Source organism: Muntiacus reevesi, chromosome 7, assembly GCF_963930625.1.
Source record: "Muntiacus reevesi chromosome 7, mMunRee1.1, whole genome shotgun sequence".
In the NCBI taxonomy this organism is placed as follows: Eukaryota; Metazoa; Chordata; class Mammalia; order Artiodactyla; family Cervidae; genus Muntiacus; species Muntiacus reevesi.
This window is the reverse complement of record NC_089255.1, coordinates 32,956,770-32,981,200: the sequence shown is the minus strand read 5'-3', so window position 1 is coordinate 32,981,200 and position 24,431 is coordinate 32,956,770. Positions and strand designations below refer to the sequence as shown.

The 24,431-nt window shown below is 34.7% G+C and overlaps 1 protein-coding gene across 1 annotated transcript in view; it reads right to left on the bottom strand.

Annotated features, from left to right (window-relative positions):
- Positions 1-229: 229 nt before the first annotated feature.
- The window catches only part of FAM98B (family with sequence similarity 98 member B), a 30,803-nt gene continuing 6,601 nt past the window's right edge, over positions 230-24,431 (bottom strand). Inside the window, exons 2-8 of the mRNA XM_065940520.1 lie at positions 23,319-23,464; positions 22,059-22,193; positions 16,519-16,697; positions 13,522-13,602; positions 11,791-11,907; positions 3,159-3,326; positions 230-1,112 (exon numbers count right to left, since the gene is read on the bottom strand). Coding sequence (XP_065796592.1) covers positions 726-1,112; positions 3,159-3,326; positions 11,791-11,907; positions 13,522-13,602; positions 16,519-16,697; positions 22,059-22,193; positions 23,319-23,464 — 1,213 coding nt within the window. The 3' untranslated portion in view covers positions 230-725. The remainder of the gene's footprint in view (positions 1,113-3,158; positions 3,327-11,790; positions 11,908-13,521; positions 13,603-16,518; positions 16,698-22,058; positions 22,194-23,318; positions 23,465-24,431) is intronic.

The window sequence follows — 24,431 nt, the reverse complement described above, 5'->3', positions numbered from 1 at the left end:
GAAATCTTTCTCATAACACGATGTAAAACTGGTCCATGTCTTTGTTCCTTTATGGTAATTCTGACCTCAGTCTTCAATTCTGCTCTAACAAAATCATACAGATTTCACATCCAGTTGGAAAATAAATATGCGTAGCAAAAAGTAGACTTCGGCTTCAATTATCGGAATTTTAACAAAAACCCGGCCAGAGGAATTGTTCATATAAAAGAAAAACACAAGTCATGACAACTTCTTACTGAACAGTCTCTTTTCCTATTTTGTAAATTAGAATTAACAAATACAAAACAGCCACAGGACTACAGATGAGACAATAAGTTTATATTCCTTTCCACTACAAGTGGGGTCATTTATGTGTCTCAGACCTGAATAAAATACAGGTAACAATCTAAATTCAATCATGACAATAAAATACTTTCCATTTTCCAAGTTTGATGGCAATAATATATTTACACTTTTAAAAATATTTTTTCCTCATTTTTTTGTTTTTTAAAAAGATGTAACATGCTCAAGAGTACACAGAGTGTGGAAAAAAATCATCACTTTGTCTAAGAGATCAAACAGTATAAAACAATGTTCTTTTACATAGTCAAGCCAATTCAAGAATGATACCATCAGGGAATCTAACATGGTGTTTACTTCAAAGATGACACTCAAGTAGTTATTTAGAGTACTATGCCTAATGTATCTATCAAGAAGTAAGCACTGCTATCTAAATGTTGTGGCTTTTAGTATCTTCTGTATCCACCACCACCTCCTCCATACGGATCTCCGTAGCCTCTTCCGCCATAGCCTCCTCTGCCTCCATAGCCCCCTCTCCCACCGTGATCTCCCCTCCCACCATAGTCTCCCCTGCCCTGGAAACCTCCTCCTCTACCACCCCCTGCCCCAGCACCGCCCCAGCCGCCTCCCCCTGCCCCGCCACCGCCCCAGCCGCCTCCCCCTCCCCAGCCGCCGCCTCTCCCGCTCCCAGCACCTCCCCTGCCACCGCCTCCACCACCCCAGCCTCCCCTGCCGCCGCCTTCCTGTCTCTTCTGCCAGGGGGGCATCTCAGGCGGCGGTGGTTCAATTTCATTCGGCCGTCCTCCCCTGTCAGGCACCCTTCCCATCAGCACCTGCGTAAAGAAATACTTTCTTTCAGTTTCCAATATTGTAAAAGTTAAAATTTACTTAAAGGATGCAAGGAACATTGAAGTTATTGTTCTAATAAAGAAACAGAAGCCAAATATTTTAGGACATGAAAGTACCAGACACGGCAATATGAATTAATATTGAAAATATAAAAGTGATGTATGACAAATTCCTCACAATGTGCTGTTATTTTAAACAGTGTGGGAGAATATTTATGAAACTTAAGAACTTGCTTAAACCTTTTTGGTAAATTTTATAACAAATGTAGTAGCCATCACACTAAGAAAACTTTTTAGCAAAACATTTACAATATACATAAACTTCATACCCTAGACTACTTAACTCCATATTCATTTACACAACCCTGGACTTTCTATTGCCACTGGTTTGTTAATAGACTATCCCATAAAAGACTATTTCTAAGCACATTTTATTTCAACAAAGTATGAAGTACATATGATAACACATGGGTGTAATACAGGCAGATGTGAAGTTATCAACTGCAAAGAGCTACAAGGATTTTCAATGAACTATTCCTTTTTTTTATGAGAAACTTAAGCTAACTTTCAATGATACTAGTTACTATATTATAAAGAAAATAAAGACTTAATACACTTCCTTAACCATGCTTCATAATACTTCAAAGGGTAAACTAAGGAAGAGTTTGCTTCAAGTACCCCAACCTCTGTAGAAAGGAGCTATTTTATATGTCCATGAACAGAGACCAACAGGAAGCAAATAATTTCCTGCTAGTGTCTTTCAGTAAAGAAGATAAACCAAATCTGCCTCAGCCAAAATGACCTACGAATCAGTTGTGTTCTACTTTCCTTGATCCTCTAATCAAAATCATGTTTTACTACTTTATATCATAAATGAAGACAAAAAAAGCACAAATTCCACACTGTTGGACAAGGTTCAAAGTACACATATATTCTTCAAAGTATGCTATAAAGTCTGCAATAATGTCCTAATTAACCAAATCCAGAAAACAGCTTTTCTTGGTTGTTACCCTCATTGGTCTCTCCACCAAACATTCAATGTTGGTAGACATACAGGGACATTGTTCCAAGATCTGATAATAAGATTGCCCTCAAATAATCAGACTATCAATTACAAACTCAGAAAAGAGATGGGCAATATTACTTAAGAAAACTCTTGATCCAGAAAGACTAGCTTATAACCTTGATGCAAGATATAAAGTAACATATTTAAAAATGGAAAACTTTCAGAAGAGAGGAGGCTGATCTAAAATAGAAGCAGGAAGGCCCAAACACTGGTGCCTAAATGGTAATTAGCAAACTGATTTTATATACAACCATCCCCTGATACAGGACATCTTTCTCACTGCACTGAGAACTGATATTGTAAAATTACCCAAGTCCCATACTTCTGACTTTTGGCTCTTTTATAGTAAAGTTTGTCATAAAGTGCTCTAACTGAAGAGTATATGCGAGACAAGCTGATATAAACACTCTAAATTATTTTATTGTTGCTGCCACTGTTGTAAAGTAAAAAATTCAGACTCTCTGAGTTGATTTAAGACCACTGTCAGAGAAGTGGACCTATACTCTAAATCAGGAAATGGAACATCCAAGAGATTTTGCAATTTCTAAATTGCAGAAGTAATTTCTCTAAGTAAATGATAGAGCTCGGATGTGAACCCACATCTGTATGACTCCAAAGCATGTACGCTTTCCTCTATACCACGGATCTAAGGAGTATGTTGTGAGTATACAAAATGACTCCTACAGATTTTTTACTGACAAAAAATGGAAACATTATTGGAAAGAAGGCAAATAAATCTGGCTAATGATACTGATAAAAATAATTCTTAATTCTTCTAATTCAGATTAAAAACTGTGATTTATGAATATAGATTCAAATAAACATGCACACAGAAAATATTAGTAAGCCTAAACTGACTCTCTTTTCTAGGCGTTCACTGGGATGAAAAATGGATTGAAATCTGTAAAAACATCAATCAAAGACATTATAAATTCTTTCTCCACTGTATTAAAAGAAAAACCAACCTTATTAATGGCACACGCTGTATTCTCCCGGCTGGATCCACTACTTGTCCTGATGATCTTGGACAGATCTTCACGGGCAGCAAGTAAATGTGCCAAGGTTATTGTTGTCTTGGGTGACAAAGCATAACGCTTAGGTTGGTAAATTCTTGCTATGTCATCTGTTTTTAACTAAATGACAAAAGTCAGGGGAGAAAGGAACCAAAGAACATTTCAATGAAAGAGCAATGGCAATCATAATCTTCAGAAAGGAAAAAAAAGATAAAACACAAGCAAAGAAATAAACAGCAAAACATTCAAGTATCTGATAATCTGTAAGTAGAATGAAGGGGAAAAAAAGAAACCGACAAATGCTAAAAGACTATGTAACTACCCATAACAACTCATTTTAAAAGTACAAAAAAGATTCCACTCGAATTAACAAACAGCAAAATACCTAAAAATAGCTTTACTGAAAACACATAGAGAAACTTTAAGAAGAAAACGTTAGTAAATCTACAAAAACAAAAGAAGAGCTTGAATAAATGGAGAGAAATACCATGTTTCTGAATGGGGGGGAGGGGACGACATTGAGTATTGTCAGTTTTCCTTGAAATTAACTTATACGTTTATTGCAATCCTCTTGGGATATATTTTTAGTGGAGCAGGGAGGTAAGGGATATCTACAGTTAACTCAGAAATGAAATATGTATGAAATGACCAAAACAATTTTGAAAAGAGTTTTATCATCAATTAACAGGTAATATGAAATTATTCATCACTGCTCTAACAACTTACATTCACTGACTACTTATTAAAAGTGCCATGATATTCTTCACTTAATATCACTTCTTTAATCCTCAAAACAGCCTTTTAGAGTGTTTGTACAGGTACACTATCCTATCTCACTCTAATTAAATGGAACTTGCGGGGAGGGAATGAACTGATGAAACAAAAGAGGCAGTGAAGATCCCGGGCCTCATAAACGTATGAATACAATAAATGATAGAGAAAGCATCAAAGATCAGTGAGACAATAGAAATGGAGGAAATTTAAATGCCTATTATTAAATGAAAGAAGCTAATCCGAAAATAATGATCTGTATGATTCCAACTATATGAAATTCTGAAAAAAGCAAAACTATAGAGATAGTAAAAACTATCAGTGGGTTCCTAAAGGTTGTGGGGAGGGAGGGAAGAATAGGCAAAGAAGACAAGATTTTTAGGGCAGTGAAAATACTCTGTATGATACTATAATGGTGAATATATGTCTTTGTATATTTTTTCAAACCCATAGAATATACAGCATCAAGAGTGAAACCTAATGTAAGCTACAAACTTTGGATAATAATGACGTATCAATATAGGTTCATCAACTGCAACAATTTACTACACTGGTGGCGGATGTTGATAATGGGGCTATGTAAGTGTACAAGCAAGGGCTAAATGGAAATCTCAGAACTTTCTGTTCAATATTGCTATGAACCTAAAACTGCTCTAAAAAATATTAAAACATAAAAAAGGATCAGTGAGAAAGCAGATTTTTTAAAATAGTGCTGGAATGAATTGTTGTCTATTTGTAAAATAATAATAATGCATAACATATAACAAGGGATTCCAAATATAACAAGAGTTCATTGTTTAACTAGAGCAACTATATGCCAATAAAATGAATAATCTAGAGAAAAGGACAAATTCTTAGAAAGATACAACCTTACAAGACTGAACCAGAAAGAAACAGAATATATGAACAGATCATCAGAATTAGTAAATTGAAACAGTAATATAAAAACTTCTAACAAACAAAAGTCCAGGACCAGAGAGCTTCACAGGTGAATTCTATCAAGCATTTAGAGAAGAGTTAACACCCATCCTTCTCAAACTATTTCAAAAACTTAGGAGAGGAAGGAACACCCCCCCCCAAGTTCATTCTATGAGGCCACCTTGATACCAAAACCAGACAAAGATATCATAAAAAAAGAAAATTACAGGATAACATCACTGATGAACATGGATGCAAAAATCCTCAGAAAAATACTAGCAAACCAAATCCAACAACACATTAAAACAATCAGACACCATGATTGAGTGGGATTTATCCCAGAGATGCAAGGACTCTTCAACATAGGTAAAATCAATCAATTTGATATATCATGTTAACAAACTGAAGAATAAAACCATATGATCATCTTAACAGATGCAGAAAAAACTTTTGACAAAATCCAACACCAATTTCAGATAAAAGCTCTCCAAATGTGGAAACAGAGGGAACATACCTCAACTTAATAAAGGCCATACATGACAAACCCACAGCAAAATTATTCTCAATGGTGAAAAATTGTTAAGTATTTCCTCTAAGATCAGAAACAAGACAAGGATGTTCACTCTCATCACTTTTATTCAACATAGTTTTCGAAGTCCTAGCCATGGCAGTCAGAGAAGAAAGAGAAATAAAAAGAATCCAAATTGGAGAAGAAGTAGAACTGTCACTGTTTGAAGATGACATGATACTATACATAGAAAATCCTAAAACTGCAACCAGAAAACTACTAGAGCTCAAAGAATTTGGCAAAACTGCAGAATATAAAATTAATACACAGAAATCTCTTGCATTAAATTAATATAACACTACTACGGCTACCCACTCTAGTAGTATTCTGGTCTAGAGAATTCCATGGACTATATAGGCCATGGGGTAGCAAAAAGTCAGACACGAGTGAGCGACTTTCACTTTCTTTATGGAGAACAGTATCGAGATTCCTTAAAAAAACTAAAAGTAGAGCTACCACATGATGCCACAATCCCACTTCAGGGCATATATCTGGAAAACTAAATTCAAAAGGATACATGCACCCCAATGTTCACTGCAGCACTATTTGCAACAGCCAGGACATGGAAGCAACCTAAATGTCCATCAACGGAGGAATGGATGAAGAAGGTATGGTGTATATATACAATGGAATATTACCCAGCCACATAAAAGAACAAACTAATATCATTTGCAGCAACATGGATGGACCTCAAGCTTATCATATTAAGTGAAGTTAGGTCAAACAGAGAAAGACAAATATCATGATACTGCTTATATGTGAAATGTAAAAAAACATACAAATGAACCTATTTACAAAACAGAAATAGTCACAGATGTAGAAAACAAACTTATGGTTATTAAGGACGAAGGGAGGGAGGAATAAACTGGGAGACTGGCATTGACATATACCTACTACTGTATGTCAGCTAGACAGCAGACAACTAGTAGGAACCTCCTGTATAACGCAGGGAGCGCTCGTCAGTACTCTGTAACGACCCACATGGGAACAGACTCTAAAGAAGACTGGATACAGGCACATGCGTAACTGTCTTGCTTTGCTGTACAACAGAATCTAACACAACACTGTAAATCAACTGAACTCCAATTAAAAAAGTAAGACTTTTAAAAAGTTCATTTTTTTAAAGTTTTAAAACTGAAAAACATAACTATGTTATAAAGACTACAATTTCTGCATATCCCAAGACATAAAAGACAACTGGGGAAAATATTTTCAACAAATAAAGCAACTAGCTAACTTCCTTAATATATAAAAAGCTCAATCAGAAGGAAAACAGGAAGGCCTCAGGGGAAAAAAATATATAAGACACAAATAGAAATTTCAAAAAAATAGGAAATTCAAATGACTAATAAGCTTATGAAAAAAAGTTCAACTTTACTAATAAGACAAATACACAAATGAAAACAATGTAATCATTTTTAACCATCAAGTTAGCCATAAAATTGATAATATTCTAAATATTCAAGAGGCTAAAGTGAGAGCAAAATGTCATTTACCTTATTTGTACGAGTTTAAATTCATAAAAACTTTCTAAAAAACAATCTGGCCATGTGAATCAAGAGCATTAAGAGTCATAACCTTTGACAACAGTGAATTTCCATTCAGGAATCCACAGGTTTCACATCTGCAGACACAAAAGGCTGATTGTGCAGTTATGTGAGGAAACATGAATGAAACCTGACAGCATTATGCTAAGAAGTCAGACATAAAGTCACACATTGTATAATTCCTTATATATATGACATACACAGAACAGGCAGATCCAAAGAGAAACAAACTAGATTATAGTAAAGGAAGGTGAGGGTACTGTGAATGACTGCTGAAAGGAATATTTCTTTTGCGGTTGAGGGAAATGTTCTAGAATTAGATCATGGTTACATAATACAGAGAGTATACTAAACTCCACTAAATTATACACTTTAAGATTGTGAATTATATCTCAATAAGAAATTAAACATTAATATAAAAAAGGATATTAAAGTAGAACTTTTAGAGATATGGGACAATGATCACACTAGATTCACAAAAAAAAATACTATAAAGTTATACTTTTATTTCAATACTAGCAAAATAATAGAGAAACCAGACTAACCATACAAATAAATGTTTATAATCTTCTTGAAGGGCAACTCTATACAGGGTGTATGAAGAGCATTTTTAAAATGCATATTCTTTAAGAAATTCCATTTTTAGGAATATATCATGTACATGAACAAAAATGTAGTTGTCAAGGATTTCATTGCAGGCTCAATGAAGACAAAATTAAAGGAAACCTCAATATCAATAGAGTATATCCACATGATAAAATGTGGAAAGATTTTAAATGCTGTAGAACAACAGTTGATCAATCATTCAACAACATCAGACACATGAAACAGGGAGAATAATATAAAGATACAATAAATTTAATAAGAAAACTCAGGGTATAAATGCATATACTCATATACAATTGAAAAGGATGACATGAAAGGTCAAAATTTGATCATAATCTAAGAAAAAAACATTTAAAAAATCTTCCAGAATAAAGAAAAATGAACAAAAACACAATCTCCTTGTCCTAAAACATGATGAAAAAACACCAAGATAAAAATATCAAGGTATTTCCTAAAAGTATATTTTCTCAGAGTCTCTAAGTTCAAGGCTAGTCAAGAGTCTACATTACCATGAGTCTGTGCCACTCTGAATGTTCAAAGAGCATGCCAAAACTCATTTGTTTTGGTTTCTTCTATAACCTTAAGGACAACACTGAAAATATCCTCCAATTTAGTATGTTAAGATACTTTTAATGCACTACCTTTAACAATATTCTTTATATTCCTAAATTCCTTTTCTCATTAAAATTCTAGCAGATTAAACTGGATACCCAATATGTATAGAACCTCCACTAAGTTTCCAGGTCAGTAAAACTCATACTTTCCACACATCTAAATTCTATTTCCTTTCTTTAAGTTTGCAATTATGTCATCTACTTCTTTGGTAACTCAAACCTCTCAGAGCATCTAGGTTTCTTGCATACAATGGTTACCTCAAACACATGGACACACGTGTCTAAAATTTATCCTGGTATGAAGAGAAACAGGTTTTAACATTCTGAGAAGCCAATTAGATATTACAGTGAAATATTCTAAAAACGTTCTACATCTAATCATATAAGGTACTGGATGCTCATCCAGAACCAGGTACATCGTAGTGCTTGATACATGTGAGGTGCTAAATAAATATTTATTGAAAGAAAATACACATAAGACAGTCCTCAACTCTCCCTTACAGCTATTCTATTACTATGCTAAAAAAATTTTTTTTTTTCCTGTGAAATAACAATAGCTCACCAACAATCCTGTTCTAGTCATTCTTTAATTTTTTTTTTTTTGTATCTGTCTACAAGGTGTCTGGAAGGAAACTATGTATATACCTAAGGGAGTATTTCTACGTAAATGAGTCAGATTACACATATTATTTTTTTTTTTAAAAGTACACAAATACTACAATAAACAGAATGGAAAGAGGGATACAGGTAAGAAGAGAACCAGCGTCTCAGAAAATGAAATCAGGAGCCAAAAATAGGGGTTAGTTAACTCGTCTACTTGTGGAATAATCTATTCTTCCAACCATCGGGGCCATGCTGCCACTCCGCCTCCCCTGGCCAAATGAGAAAAATGTACAGGAAAAATGAGGCTTCCCTTCTTAAAAAAAAATGAGCAGCCACACTTCTACAAGTGAGCATTAGAAATTTCCACTGCACAGTAGCCAGCTCCAAAACCTGACATCAACAATCCTGATCAACAAATCAGTTCCCAAGCAGTTTTTCAGTGTCTTCTCTTAAATATGGACAACAAAAGACCATAATGCATTTGAAGAAAGCCTCCACAAGACAAAGACCAAGAAAAACAAATCAAAAATTGCCCTGGAAGAGATAGGAAATAATTGAAGGGGAAAAAACAAAACAAAAAACCTTTCATAAAAAAATTTTTTTATCCCCATTTAAGAAGATAGCACAGTCAATAAAACAAAAAAAAAAAAAAAAGAAAGAAAAAAACACAGGAAAGGAAAACTCAAATAGGAAAAAAAATTCCCAGAAAGGGAAAAATGATAGCAGAAACAAAAATTTAATGACAAGCACAAAATAAAATTGAGGAAAATTCCAAGAAAGTGAATCAAAAAGGAAAAGAGAAAATAAGAAAAGAAAAAGCAACTTAAGAGGATCTACTCAGGAAGTCTAATAGCTGAATAAGAGTTTCAAAAAGAGAAAATATAAAAGAAATATTAAAGTTGAGTCTATAGGTTCAAAGGCCCACCTAATGTTTAGCACAATGAATTAAAAAAGACCCTGACTGACATATGCTGTGAAATTTCAGAACTCTAAGGATAGAGAAGAGAGTCTAAAAGCTCTCAGAGAAAAATAAAAGCTCATCCAAAAGAATGGGGGATGGCATCGGGTTTCTCAACAGTGGCACTACATGCTAGAGAACATCGAAGCAATGCCTTCAATATTCTTAGAGAAAAATGTTTTCCACCTAGAATTTTATATTTACTCAAACTATCAATCAAATGTGGCAGCAGAATAAACATTTTCATAATGTAAGGATTCAGAAAAATCACCCCTATGTCTCCTTTGTTAGGAAGTTGTTTGTGCATTTACTGTAGCAGGTTGAGAGAAAAAAGCTATGAAAGAGAAGACCATGGGATCCAAGAAATGGTGGAGTAGCCAAGGATAGGTGTGCAAGTGGCCCAAACTGCAATAGGACAGTACAAGCCATGAGGGTGAAAGTATACAGAAAAAAAAGGACTCATCAGAATACCTGATTTTTAAAAAGAAAAAAAAAAGGAAGAAAAAAGCAGCAGCAGCATATGGTAAAGAAACACAATGTAGGGAAAAAATAAAATCCATTAAAAGGAAGATAAAACATCTGGTAAATAGAATGGTTCCCCAGAGATGTCTCCACCCTCCCTGGAACCTGTGACTATGCTGCCTTGCAGATACAAATGCAAGTTAAGTTAGGATCTTGAGATCAATTATCTGGGTGAGCCCAGTGTAATCACAAGGATCTTGATAAGAGCGACACAGGAGAAGGTGTATGACAATAGAAGCAGAAAGAGAAAGACTGGAAGATCCCACACTTAATTCTGAAGATGGAGAATCAGATCAAGAGATGAGGTACACAGGTAGTATCTGGAAAGTAGGAAATGCAAGGAAATAGATTCTCCCCTGCAGTGTCTAGGAGGAGTCGCAACCCTGCCAATACCTTCATTTTAGGACTTCTGATGTCAAGGTCTGTCGAGAGAATATATGTGTATTATTTAAACCACTAAATTTGTGGTAATTTGTTACAGCAGCCACAGGAAACCAATATAGGGCACATTGAGAGAAGGACCACCTAAGAGCACAGATGACAAGTGAGGCAGCCCTTGCTGACATCAGAACCCAGAGACGCAAGACAACCATCTTAGATGTTCCAATCCACCCCAGCCCAGGTACCCACTGAATGAAGCTGCATAAGTGACCTCAACTGATACAAGATGGGGCAGAAGAACCACCCACTTACCCAAGAATGTAATAATAGTATCTGAGAATAACAGGCACAGATTTACCTATCACTTGAAACAACTATAAAACTGGACAATCCACATGAACCTGTGATTTTCAGACACTGGATATCCAGAAGCATAGGACAATGATCCCTCTAACAGGAGAAGCAAATGTTTTCCTATATTTGCCCCAGCTTACTGTCTGCAGTGATTCCAGACTGTGATGCAGGGTAGGGTGGATGATCCCAGAAGCATCCTAGGTACAGATTAAAGGCATAAAATGGGAATAATGGATGACAGCTCTCCAGAAAACTATCTGAGGAGATTCACATTTGGGAATGCTCCCACCCTGCAACCCTTTTCAACTGGAACACAGTTCATAGCCTTAAGACACCTTTAAGATTTGTTCAGACATCAGTGCTGCCTAATTGACCAGTTGCTCACTATATCTATCTCACCACCACATATGATGCCTTCTTTTATGTATCAGTTCAGTTCAATTCAGTGGCTCAGTCATGTCCAACTCTTTGCAACCCCATGGACTACAGCACGCCAGACTTCCTTGTATCCTTGCATAAATCATAACAACTGAGTTTTAAATAAATGTGAAAGATATAGTCAGAAATTAACATATCTATGAACAGAAACCAGGATTATTTCAGACCAGTAGTTTTGGTCTAGGCAGGAGTTTCAGACAAAGCAATAAAGTGCAAATGCGGCATCATTACATAACAGACAAGAGAGCCTGAAGAGCTGTCACAGAGTACCACCTACAGGACGCAAACGGGAAAACAGCCTTACCTTTGCTCTGTCAGACCATCCAAAGGACTGCACTGTTACATCTAATCGTTTCATCAACATCCGCCGGCGGCACTCATATTCACATGAAAGAGCATCATTGATTCTTTCCAGTTTTTCCTAAAGAAATTGAAAACAATCATAACCTTTAGACTCATTATGCACAGAAAAGAATTTTGGAAAAAAAAAAAAAGAATTTTGAAAATTGTGGTCAATGTTTCCTACTATTCAAAAGATGGTACTTGATGGTCATTTTGATCCCGTAAGACCTAACAGTAAACTATTTAAATAAAAAAGATATTTGATAGAACACTTATGATAGTCAACAGATATCAAACATGCAAATTAACTCAACAGTTGTTAGTTTACCTGATCTTCAATCAAACATGTTAATTTAAGTGAAAGGCCTATTTGCAAAGTAGTCTGGACCAGTAAGGAAAGAAAATAACAACTTCCCATCTTATTGACACTGAGTTACTATACTTTTCAAATTACAACTATGTTAACATATTAGGCACTGTAAATACTTTTGGTCATTTTTTTAAATTAATCATCTGAATGAAGAAATGTTAGGACCTACTGCTCTAGAAGATCAATCCATTTTAATTCTCCAATATAAAAAATCTACAAGACGGCACTAAGATCATGGCATCCAGTCCCATCACTTCATGGCAAATAGATGAGCAAACAGTGGCTGACTTTATTTTTTTGGGCTCCAAAATCACTGCAGATGGTGACTGCAGCCATGAAATTAAAAGACACTTACTCCTTAGAAGGAAAGTCATGACCAACCTGGACAGCATATTAAAAAGCAGACATTACTTTGCCAACAAAGGTCCGTCTAGTCAAGGCTATGTTTTTTCCAGTAGTCATGTATGAATGTGAGAGTTGGACTATAAAGAAAGCTGAGAGCCAAATAATTTATGTTTTTGAACTGTGGTGTTGGAGAAGACTCTTGAGAGTCCCTTGGACTGCAAGAAGATCCAACCAGTTCATCTTAAAGGAGATCAGTCCTGGGTATTCATTGGAAGGACTGATGTTGAAGCTGAAATTCCAATACTTTAGCCACCTGATGAGAAGAGCTGACTCATTGGAAAAGACCCTGATGCTGGGAAAGATTGAGGGCAGGAGGAGAAGGGGATGACAGAGGATGAGATGGTTGGATGGCATCACCAACTCAATGGGCATGAGTTTGGGTAAGCTCCAGGAGCTGGTGATGGACAGGGAGGCCTGGCGTGTTGCAGTTCATAGGGTCGCAAAGAGTTGGGACACAACTGAGCGACTGAACTGAACTGACAAGACAGCAAGAGATACAGATGTAAAGAACAGACTTTTGGACTATATGGGAAAAGGCGAGGGCAGGATGATTTGAGAGAAAAGCATTGAAACATGTATATTACCATATGTAAAACAGATGACCAACGCCAGTTCGATGCATGAAGCAGGGCACTCAAAGCCGGTGTTCTCGGACAACCCAGAGGGATGGGGTGGGGAGGGAATTGGGGAGGGGGTTCAGGATGGGGGGACACATGTGCACCTGTGGCTGATTCATGTCGATGTATGGCAAAAGTCACCACAATATTGTTATTAGCATCCAATTAAAATAAATAAATGGATTTCTTTAAAGCAAATATATATATATATAATTTTTTAAAAAGCATGTAAAAATCTAATGTCCATTCATAAAATTAAGCTATATACATAAAACTAATGAAAAAGGAGGGGATGGTTTACCGCCTGTTCCAGATTTAAATCAATTTTCAGCAGTGGTTTTCCCACATGATTTTTCTGGACTTTTGAGAGAGTATCTTTCACCTAAAATTAAACATAGAAGATTGTGAAAATGTATATCCCCAATTTAAAACAATCTTATTCGTGCCTAAAATGTTGTGAATGCCAGAGAATTAATAAAATGTTAACAAGAAATCATTAAAACATACCTTCACATACTAAGAAAGAATATCACTACAATGCAGAGTCATCCTCAAGGAAGCAAGTCACATTAATCCAAGCTATAGCACACCTTTCCAGAGTAAAAAATAATGTACATGGACAACTGAAGTAACTACTAAAAGACTTGTGAGAATCTTAAGTTTTATGTGAAATAAATTCAGATTCTTAGGACAGCACACTCTTACATCCTCACACACACAAAAAAAAAACAAAAAACAAAACTAAAACCTTTGCTGAGTAGGTTGCATGTATGTTAGTCACTCAGTCATGTCTGACTTCTCTCCAACCCCAGGGACTGTAGCCCTCCAGGCTCCTCTGTCCATGGGATTCTCCGGGCAAGAATACTGGAGTGGGCTACCGTTCTCTTCTCCAGGGGATCTTCCCAACCCAGGGATCGAATCCTGGTCTCCTGCATTGCAGGTGGATTCTTTACTGTCTGAGCCACCAGGGAAGTCCTGAGTATGTTGTTTTTACTCAGTTAAGTACTTTGTACACATTTCATTGTTCAGCAAGACAATGAAGGAGAGTAAGCCCTCAATTAGTCACCATTATAGCACATTTCATCACTTTTGCAAAGCCACTGATTTGAACTGAAACATTTTTATTTTTGGTGAAAAAGATTTAGACATTTGTTTTTGCTTTAGCAATATCAAAAAAGTCATTCAAACAGGATGAAATATATACAGTTGCTTAGTTTATAATATAATAAGAGAAAATAGGAACAGGTCACATTTGAGGAGTATGAAGCTTAATGTTGGGGGATCTCTTTTCAAAAAGAATTAAAAATTATGAATACAAAATTAGCTTGGAAATTGGTGGTGGTAACGCAAAGTGGCTGTAAATGGTGGGTACATGGCTTCTTTTGAGAATGGTGGAAATATTCTAATTAGATTTCGCAGGTGATGTACTCTGTACACACACAAAATCCATTGAATTGTACACCTTAAATGGGCATATTTTATGGCACTTCAATTATATCTTTTGGATCAGTATGTGGATGCACTGGAAGATTAGGAAGAGTCTAGAAATCTGTCTCAATCTGAAACAGCCCCAGGTATTCAGCAACCCCAGATAATTCTTAATCCAGAGAAACAAATTCTGAAGAGCAATTTATGAACTACAGAACAATATTCTTGAGCTGGGATTCATAGGCTTATTTTTTGGTTTGCCAGTTCTAAAAGAAAACAAAACTTTTTAATACTGTGTTTTTATCTTAATGATACTAACTTTCTCTTACATTCATTAAGACAAATCTTGTTTTCAGCAAATAAATTATCAGTGCAAAAGAGTACTTTATTCAAGAATATAATCTAAAACAGCAAGTCTAAAAACAGAGTTTTAGTACCTATTCTTGAGGGTGAAAATTTTCTTTTCCTTGAAAAATGAATCCTGTATTATTCTCCTAGAGAACTCCTACAAAACCTAGAAATTAGGCTAGAATTTGGTCAGCAAGAGCAGTATTCAAATTTATTCCTTGACTGGGAATGAGGATAGTTTTATAATTGAAAAAAAAATTCAAAAGCTAGAGATACAGTTTTGTTGTTGTTAATTACTTGTTAATTAATTAGTTGTTCTTAATTACTCCATCAAGGTACTCATTCATTTATTAACTATACAACAAACATTTCCTAAACACTTATCCATCAGAAATTGCAGATTTCTTTGCTCACTGCCAAAGACAATCACATTGAAATTTTGTTAATAGCATCCATTAAAAAGAAATTTAGTTTGCTTTTAAAGGAAAACTCTACTTCTTTCATTACACTGTAATTCAACCTTGTTTAGAAACCAGATCCTTAAATTTGCAGGAAGATTTCTATAAGGGCAAACAGCAAACTTTCACAAAACCTAGCACTTTCTCATTAAGATCTGATTTCTGAATACTGCTGCTGCTGCTGCTAAGTCGCTTCAGTCGTGTCCAACTCTGTGCGACCCCATGGACTGCAGCCCACCAGGCTCCTCCATCCGTGGAATTTTCCAGGCAAGAGTACTGGAGTGGGGTGCCACTGCCTTCTCCCTCCTGAATACTAGTAATAGGGAAATAAGGTCAAAAGTATACTATTTAGTTTTACGTGAAAAATTTAGCTTTACATGAAGATAAGTGTCTCTCTAATTAGAATGTATATCTTGTATTTAAAGGAAACAGTTGATTCTTGAACAACATGAGTTTGAATTGTGCTGGTTCACCTGTACGTGAATTTTTTTCACTAAATACAATTACAGTACCATCTGATCTAAAGGTGGTTGAATTTACAAATACCAACTGAAGATACAGAGGCCAATTGTGAAGTTGTATGTTAATTACTGACTCCACAGAGGATGAGCACCCCTAACTCACACAGTACTCATTTTCATGAGTATTTTCATCCATAATACATTTACAGGAGCTCTCCTGGTGGCTTAGAGGTAAATAATTTGCCTGTCAATGCAGGAGGCACAGGTTTGATCCCTGATCCACAAAGATCCCATGCACCCTAGAGCCCACGCTCCATGAGAAGCCGCCACAATGAGAAGGCTCCGTGCCACAGCTAGGGAAAAACCCACGCTCTCCAAAACCAAAGAAAAGCCTGCACAGCAATGAAGACCCAGCACAGCCAAAAATAAATAAATAAAATTTAAAAACTTGCTGTTGCTGTTCAGTCGCCAAGCCATGTCTGACTCTTTGCGACACCACGGACTGCAGCATGCCAGCCTTCCTGTCCCTCACCATCTCCCAGAGTTTACATGTTCGCATTTAATTGAATTTCGGGGAAATAAAAAATAAAACAAATACAATACCTTTGATTCCACTTGGTTTAGCATAAGCGGAATGTCAGAAGTTGTTGACTTGGGAATCCCAAGGGTATCGCAGATAGCCTGAACTTCCTGATAAATTTCACTATTTTTATCTAATTGAGAATTTTTACACTTCTTGTTCTGTAGTATCTGTAAAGCTTGAAGCTCTGTACTTAAAAATACTATAATTAAAAAAAGGGAAAAACAAATAATGTTAGAATGCACAAGAATGTTTTAAAAATCCCACTTGTGGGTATACATGTACATAAGGAGCTGAAGTGAGGATCTCAAAGAGATCTTCACTACCATATTCACTGCTGTATTGTTTATAATAGCCAAGATATGGAAACAACTTAAGTGTCCTTCAACAGATGAATGGATAAAGAAAATGTGGTATATGTATACAATGGAATATTACCCAGCTTTAAAAAGAAGGAAATCCAGTCATTTGTGACAACATAGATGAACATGGAAAATACAAAATGAGATAAGCCAGATGCAGAAAGACAAATACTAATGATACCATCTTTATGAGGAATCTAAAAATCCTAACACAGAAAGTAGAATGGTGGTCACCAGTCTAGGGAAGAAATAGGATATCTGTTAAATATAAATTTCTGAAGAACTGGCAATCCATTTTATTGAAGTTTCAAAATCAGAGGGATCTTGGCACAGTCCTCATAAGCAAAGTGACATATATAAGATGAATAAGTCCTAGAGATCTACTTTACAGCATAACAATATTGTATTATATTCAGTTAACAGTTTTATTGTGTTTACAGTTAACAACACTGTGTTGTATACTTAAAGATTTGCTAAGAGGGTAAATCTTACATTGAGTATTCTTATCACAAAAAGAAATAATAAAGAGGGCAGAAGGAAATTTAAAAAAATAGTGCCTACTCAGGGTCTAAAGTCTAGTAGGAGGGACCCATCAGTAAAAGAACAACATTAAAATCTTCAAGAATGTATAAAGCTAAAAAATTACTCTGATATGCAGAGCTCAAGCCAAGGGAGAATGTACAGCTTTAACAGATCTATAAGCAGATAGGACAACCTGTAAAACTGCCTTTAGGACAGACCACTCCAGATTGTTCACAAGTCCTTGCAGCGTCACCATGTCATCCTTTGAACAGTCATCTTTCTAAAAATTACTCAAAAATATTAGATGGAAAAAATAAAACAAAATGGTAACAGACTCTCAAATACTGAGAAGTAAAAGGCAGCGGCCAGAGAAGAGGGGTGTGGAGGTGGGGGTCTAACAAGTAAAGGCACAAACCTCCAGTTAGAAGAGAAATAAGCCTCGGGGATGTAATATACAATATAAAGCATACGGTCAATAATATTGTAATAACTTCTTATGGAAACAGATGCTTACCAGACTTACCACAGCGACCATCTCACAATATATGCAAAGGTCAAAACACTATGTGGTACACATGAAACTAACATAATATTTATATGAACTATATTTCAATTTAAAAAATAGTAAAAAAAAAAAAAAAAAAAACCCACATCATTTTGGAAAGCAAAAAATTAACTTAAATCATTAGTCTTTTTTAAATTAACTTTCACAATAGTAAAGACAGATACTGGGGGTTCATTTGTTTTCATTTTGGTTAAGTTTATACACACACAATTTAATACAATAGTTTCAATTTCAGTTGAACAGGAAAAGATGCCTGAAAAACTGTTTAAAACTACAAGTACAAGGGTTCCACCCTTAGAGATTCTGAACCAGAACATCTGAAGTACAATTTGGGAATCTAAGTGGTTTTAGACCCAAGGTGACTCTCATGGACAGGATTAAGAGCCACATTTAAGGTTGTTCCATGTAGTCTACACATGATAGTCTAAGGAGTCCACAAAGTTAACACCAATATGTATCAAACTTTGCTTATGACGACTATGCCAAGGTCCCTCTGATTTTAAAACTTCATTAAAACAGATCACCACTCTTCAAAAATTTGTATTTTACAGAGAACCATGGCTGAAGTCTGTCTTTGTTCTACAGAAACATGTTGTACATAAGAGTACAAACAAGAGTTCAGTCTAGTATTTAAAATGCTAATTCATGCAGATAGATGGATAATAATACTGTGATGTCTTCTTCCCATACAGATTCTCAGATTCCCCACCCCAAAGCAATCACCAATGTTAGTTTCTGGGTATCTTTTAAGGCATATATGTATATATATATTTAGTATACATTTCTACCATCTATACACTTTTATTTCTATTATAGAAACAAGAGTATACTATACATGTTCTGTGTATTTTTTATCTACCAATATATTCTAGAGATCATTCCATATTTACAAATTTTATCTACTCTCATTCTAAAGGCTCTATCATGGTATCACCACCCTTATGGCAGAAAGTGAAGAAGAACTAAAGAGCCTCTTGAAGAAAGTGAAAAAGTTGGTTTAAAGCTCAACATTCAGAAAACTACGATCATGGCATCTGGTCCCATCACTTCATGGCAAATAGATGGGGAAACAGTGAAAACAGTGGCTGACTTTATTTTTTTGGGCTCCAAAACCACTGCAGATAGTGACTGCAGCCATGAAATTAAGACACTTACTCCTTGGAAGGAAAGTTATGACCAACCTAGATAGCATATTAAAAAGCAGAGACATTACTTTGCCAACAAAGGTCCATCTAGTCAAGGCTATGGTTTTTCCAGTGGTCATGTATGGATGTGAGAGTTGGACTATAAAGAAACCTGAGCACTGAAGAATTGATGTTTTTGAACTGTGGTGTTGGAGAAGACTCTTGAGAGTCCCTTGGACTGCAAGGATATTCAACCAGTCCATCCTAAAGGAAATCAGTCCTGAATATTCATTCGAAGGACTTATGTTGAAGCTGAAGCTATAATACTTTGGCCACCTGATGTGAAAAACTGACTCACTGGAAAAGACCCTGATGCTGTGAAAGATCGAAGGTGGGAGGAGAAGGAGATGACCAAGGATGAGATGGTTGGATGGCATCAGCAACTTGATGGACATGAGTTTAAGTAAACTCTGGGAGTTGGTGATGGACAGGGAGGCCCGGCACACTGCAGTCCATGGGGTCACAAAGAGCTGGACACGACTGAACGACTGAACTGAACTGATCACAGTATTACTGCAAAGATCCACCATTTCTATTTAACAACTGTAAACAATGCCATAATGAACATTCTTTTCATGTATCTTTGTACACTCAATATGAACTCCTAGTCATTGAATTGCCAATTCAAAAAACAGGTGAATTTCACCTGTGTTACTGATAATTTGCCTTTCCAAAAGATGGTCCCAATTATTCTCCCACCACATTTCAATACCTGTAAGTAGCATATGACAATGCTTACTTACGACTTCTTTTTTGCTGGTATTTGCTAGCCTGGTAAGTGAAAAATGATTTCTTGTTTTTGCAACTCTTAACTTTGTGCATCTTTAAATGTTTAGAAGCAAATTTTTAAAAACTTTTTTCTATAGGATGCCATTTCATGCCTTATGTACTGTACATATTTTCCCAGTGAGTTTTTAATCTTTATAAAAGCTCTTCACATAGTAAGGAATTTGGCCCTTTTAGTTGTACACACAATGCCAACAATTCTAAGAACATGACACTTATTAAAGCAGCATGTTTTAAAGGTAGTAAAACTAAAGATGAAATAGATGCTGGTAAGATTGCTAGAAGGTTATAACCTTTCTGGAACAAAATATGGCAATATCCGGACAGCGATTTTTTTTTTTAAATAATCTTTTTTCATAATCTTTGTCTAAGTAAAAGCAACCAAAAATACGAACAAAGTAATTAACTTAAAATATAAAAAATCCAAATACCTCTAAATTTGAAATCTATTAAATAAAAATGTCCATAGTATAGAAAGCTATGTAGTCAATTTATTTTTTCAAAAAATACTAAGTGATGGGAAAATACATATATTAAATGAAGAAGAGGAAGAGCAAGAATTACATATGTAACAGATCTCAATCTTATTTAAACATGTGTGAACAAAGGAAAAAGAAGGAAAAGGAAATACACTGAAAAGTTTTTCATGACTCTCTCTGGGGAGTGAAACGATAAATTATTTTCTTTACATATTTATCTACTTTGTAAGATTCCTATGATGAGAATATAATTTTCCAACAAGTAACATTAAATTTACTATTTTGTTTCTAAGTATACAGTGGTATTAAGTACATTCGCATAGTTGTATAAGCATCACCACCATCCATCTCCAGAACTTTCTCATTTTCCTTAACTGAAACTCTGTACTCATTTACACTAATTCTCCCTACACTAACTCTCCATTTCACCCTACCTCTCAAGCAGGTATTTTTATAATCAGAAAAAAAACTATACCAAACTCTCCTATAGTTCCTCTATACTTTTACTTGGATCAGAAACTGACAGACAGTACTGTTATTGCTGAACTTCTTAAAAGCAAAGGCGAAAGCGGAAACGTGATTTACATAGTTCTCACTGACTAATATAAAGAGTATGCAAGTTCCTCATGGCCAGTGCTTCTTAGCTTCCTTTTGTCCCAATACACTTATGGGTTATTGTGCCTTCCCATTTAACAAATGGTTCATTAAATCAGTGACTCACACTAAATGGGAGGAAGACAAGGAAAGAGTGTAAGAAATGGGGGCACATAATGATTATTCTCCCCAACACACAAGATAATTCAACTGTCAACATTTTGATCATCACCACTAAACACATAAACATGATTTCTGCTCTAATGAAACCAATATCTTAACACTAGAACATAAAAGAATAGATCATGTGCATCTTTTTATAAATAGTACAATCTAAAATAATAGAAATCTTCAATAATAGAAGATGTTAGAGAAATTCTTTCAAGAGATCAGTTTGTAGAACATTCAAAATAGCATGAAATTAAACTAACTAAATTAAAAAAAAATTTAAGGGACCCAATATAAACAAATGCATCTGTTATTTTAGGTAATTGTTTAGATATAGGGTAATCTGTACTCCAAATTCATCCCTGATGAAAAACAGGCTACATGCACTAGAATTCAAGTGGCACAAGGGCATAATTTTCTTTTAAAGTGATATATCCCTAATGCTTAGAGCAGTTTCTAATACAATAAAAAGTGATCAATAAATTTTCCGAACTATCTTTAAGTGCCTATCATCTAATAATTTGCTTAGCAGCCTAATTTCGGAGAGTTTTAACATTAAACAGGACTTTGGAGATCACCACTTTAGCCAGTTAGTCATAAATGCCAAGGGATGAATTAGGTGAAGGAAAAACTGCTCAAGTACTAGTCATAATCACAGAGTAATCTATACTGGCCAAATAAATCACAAGTGTTATGGAAATCTTAGAGAGTACATTAGTAGAATTTATCCTACATTTATACAAATATCTGAGTCAGTTTCACATTTTAAGCCAAGTATTAAAACCTTTCTAATACACAAAATGTCTAATGCTTCATTAATTAAAGTTCATAAATGTTGACTTGAAAATAACACAAACCAGATCAAACACAGGCATTTAAACTGTTCAAAGAAATATAACTTACATAGTAGTTTCAAACAGTCATCCTTCTTTTTTAAGCGGTCTTTAATATCCCCAGAGATGAGTACAGAATATGGACATGCCATTTCTTTTAAAAAGCCACTTATTTCAAGTTGGAAGCTTTCTAGATCATCTCTCCCTTTAAAAAAGAAGAGGCACAAAACATTTACTAAGTATTTACCATATAATCTGATACTATCAAATCTACTAGCTGATTTTAATTTCATATCAATTCTAAAATTTTCACTTTGACATTAAATCCTTAAATGTGTGACCAAAAGTAACATATTAGGTAGGCTTAGGTTAAAGTAACCAAAACATTATTTCTACATATAGAAAATAACACTTAAATTCAAGAACATAAGTATCTATTCATGAAATTCCAAATCTTTTTATATTTAAATCTCTGATAAATATCTTCCAAAGGGCTTTCCATAAAAGCAGATAAAATGGAAATATTTTATGTTAGTAACTGAAATATTACAGCATTATTATGGCTATAGTTATTAATTGGCTTCAGAGCAAATGATCCATTTCTATCATATTTCAATGGATTCAGATAATAAATGCAATCATCTAATTAAACCTCAGCACTTAGCCTTCTTTCATAATCAAATTATGTGGGAACTTGTGTTGTAAGTTCTGAATTCAGCTTATTTTACTTTACTTCAGGTGAATTCTATTAGGTTTGGCAAGGAAAAAAACAATTTTAAAAGTAAGAATAGCATCAGAAGGGAATGCTACTTTATCTTCTAGCAAATGCCCAACAAATTTTATCTTCTACCAAAGACCCACAAGAATTCCAGCTACCAACAGTAATGAATTAAACAAAACTTACAAACTAGCAGAGGAATTTTTTGTACATGTACTCCTATGTGAATCCATGTCCTGAGTTATAGGTTTGGTAATATAACTTAAATGAGGGATTACAGATACTTTAGGGGAAAAAAAAACCTAATATTCCAAAAAAGAAGCATTCAAAAACTAAACTTTTTAATGACCAAATTCAATACTAAGTTCAAGACAGCAGATAAACAATAATTATTTATAATTTTGTATAAATTTAAGAAATAATTTTGGGTCAATCAATATAAAATTAAATTGAAAGATATTTAAAATCACATACTGAAGTTCTTTTTTTAAGTTCTTTGTTTTAATGACTTTTCTTTGTACAGTGAGCACATTAATGATAAAACTGTAAATCATAACCTATCATTTCATTTTACTAGTAAACAGAAAAGTAAACAAAACTAAATGGCAATACCAGCTGAAGTGATACTTTCTTCCAAGTTGCACAGTGATTTTATTTGAGAGCTTAACCAAACACAGAGCTCTGAAAATTCAGGAGAAGACAGTCCACTCTCTGCTGCCTTTGTAAGTGCTTGCTCTTCCAACAGTGGTCCCTTATACCTAAAAAGGAAAATATAAAAGATTAAAACAATAAGGAAAACCCTAATATATGTAATACTTTTTAATCAAAGTCTGTTGCCTGTCTTTGTAAATAAAATATTATTGGAACACAGACAATAAATGTATCCATGTATCTGACTGTTTCCCTATATTTGCAACAGAGAAATCACAGCCAGCAAAACCTAAAATTTTTACTATCTGGTCTGTTACAAAAATAGCTTGCTGATTTCTGCTCTACATAATTAACATTTGATTTTTTTGTTTTGAAGTTTTTTAGTAAAATTATCAACCTATTTTAAGATAAATATTACATATAACAAAGTCAAACAGAATAATAACTATACTAAGTTACAGGAATAAGAAAAAAGTAACACAGTTAAAGGAGAATGGATGCAAATTTTAAATTTAAAAATTTAAAGCCGAAAAAGATGTATAAAATTATTTTACTCTTAACCATTTCTTTTATAAGTTTATACTTTTAAACACTGCTACAAAGTGTATCTGAATAGAACCTTAAATTTTCAAACCACTTTGACATATTATCTTAATTGAATTTGATATCAGTTTTCTTTTACTGTTCTTAGTATATCTGAGCTTTTTTCCCCCACATTACAAACTTGTAAGTTTTAGCACATATGCTGGGTTTTAACCCACTGCAGTTATTTTTCATTTGATTCTCAAACTGTCCTATCTCTGATTAGTGGGAGCCCATTCATGTTAGTCAATGAGTTCTCTGACTAGTTCCCAGAATTCTTTGAATATTTTTCTTGCTTTCTATGACAATATGTTCCTGCCTTCTACCTGTAACCAGCCATTTCTCCAAGAAGCCCTGATTCTCTTCAATGGTATTTATTTTGAGTACATAATCTGGCAGTAAAGATTAGTCACAGCAACTGTACCTTTTTAAGAGAAATTACATCAGGAGTTCACACTGCTGTCTTCAATTCAGATTTAGAATTATAGAGTT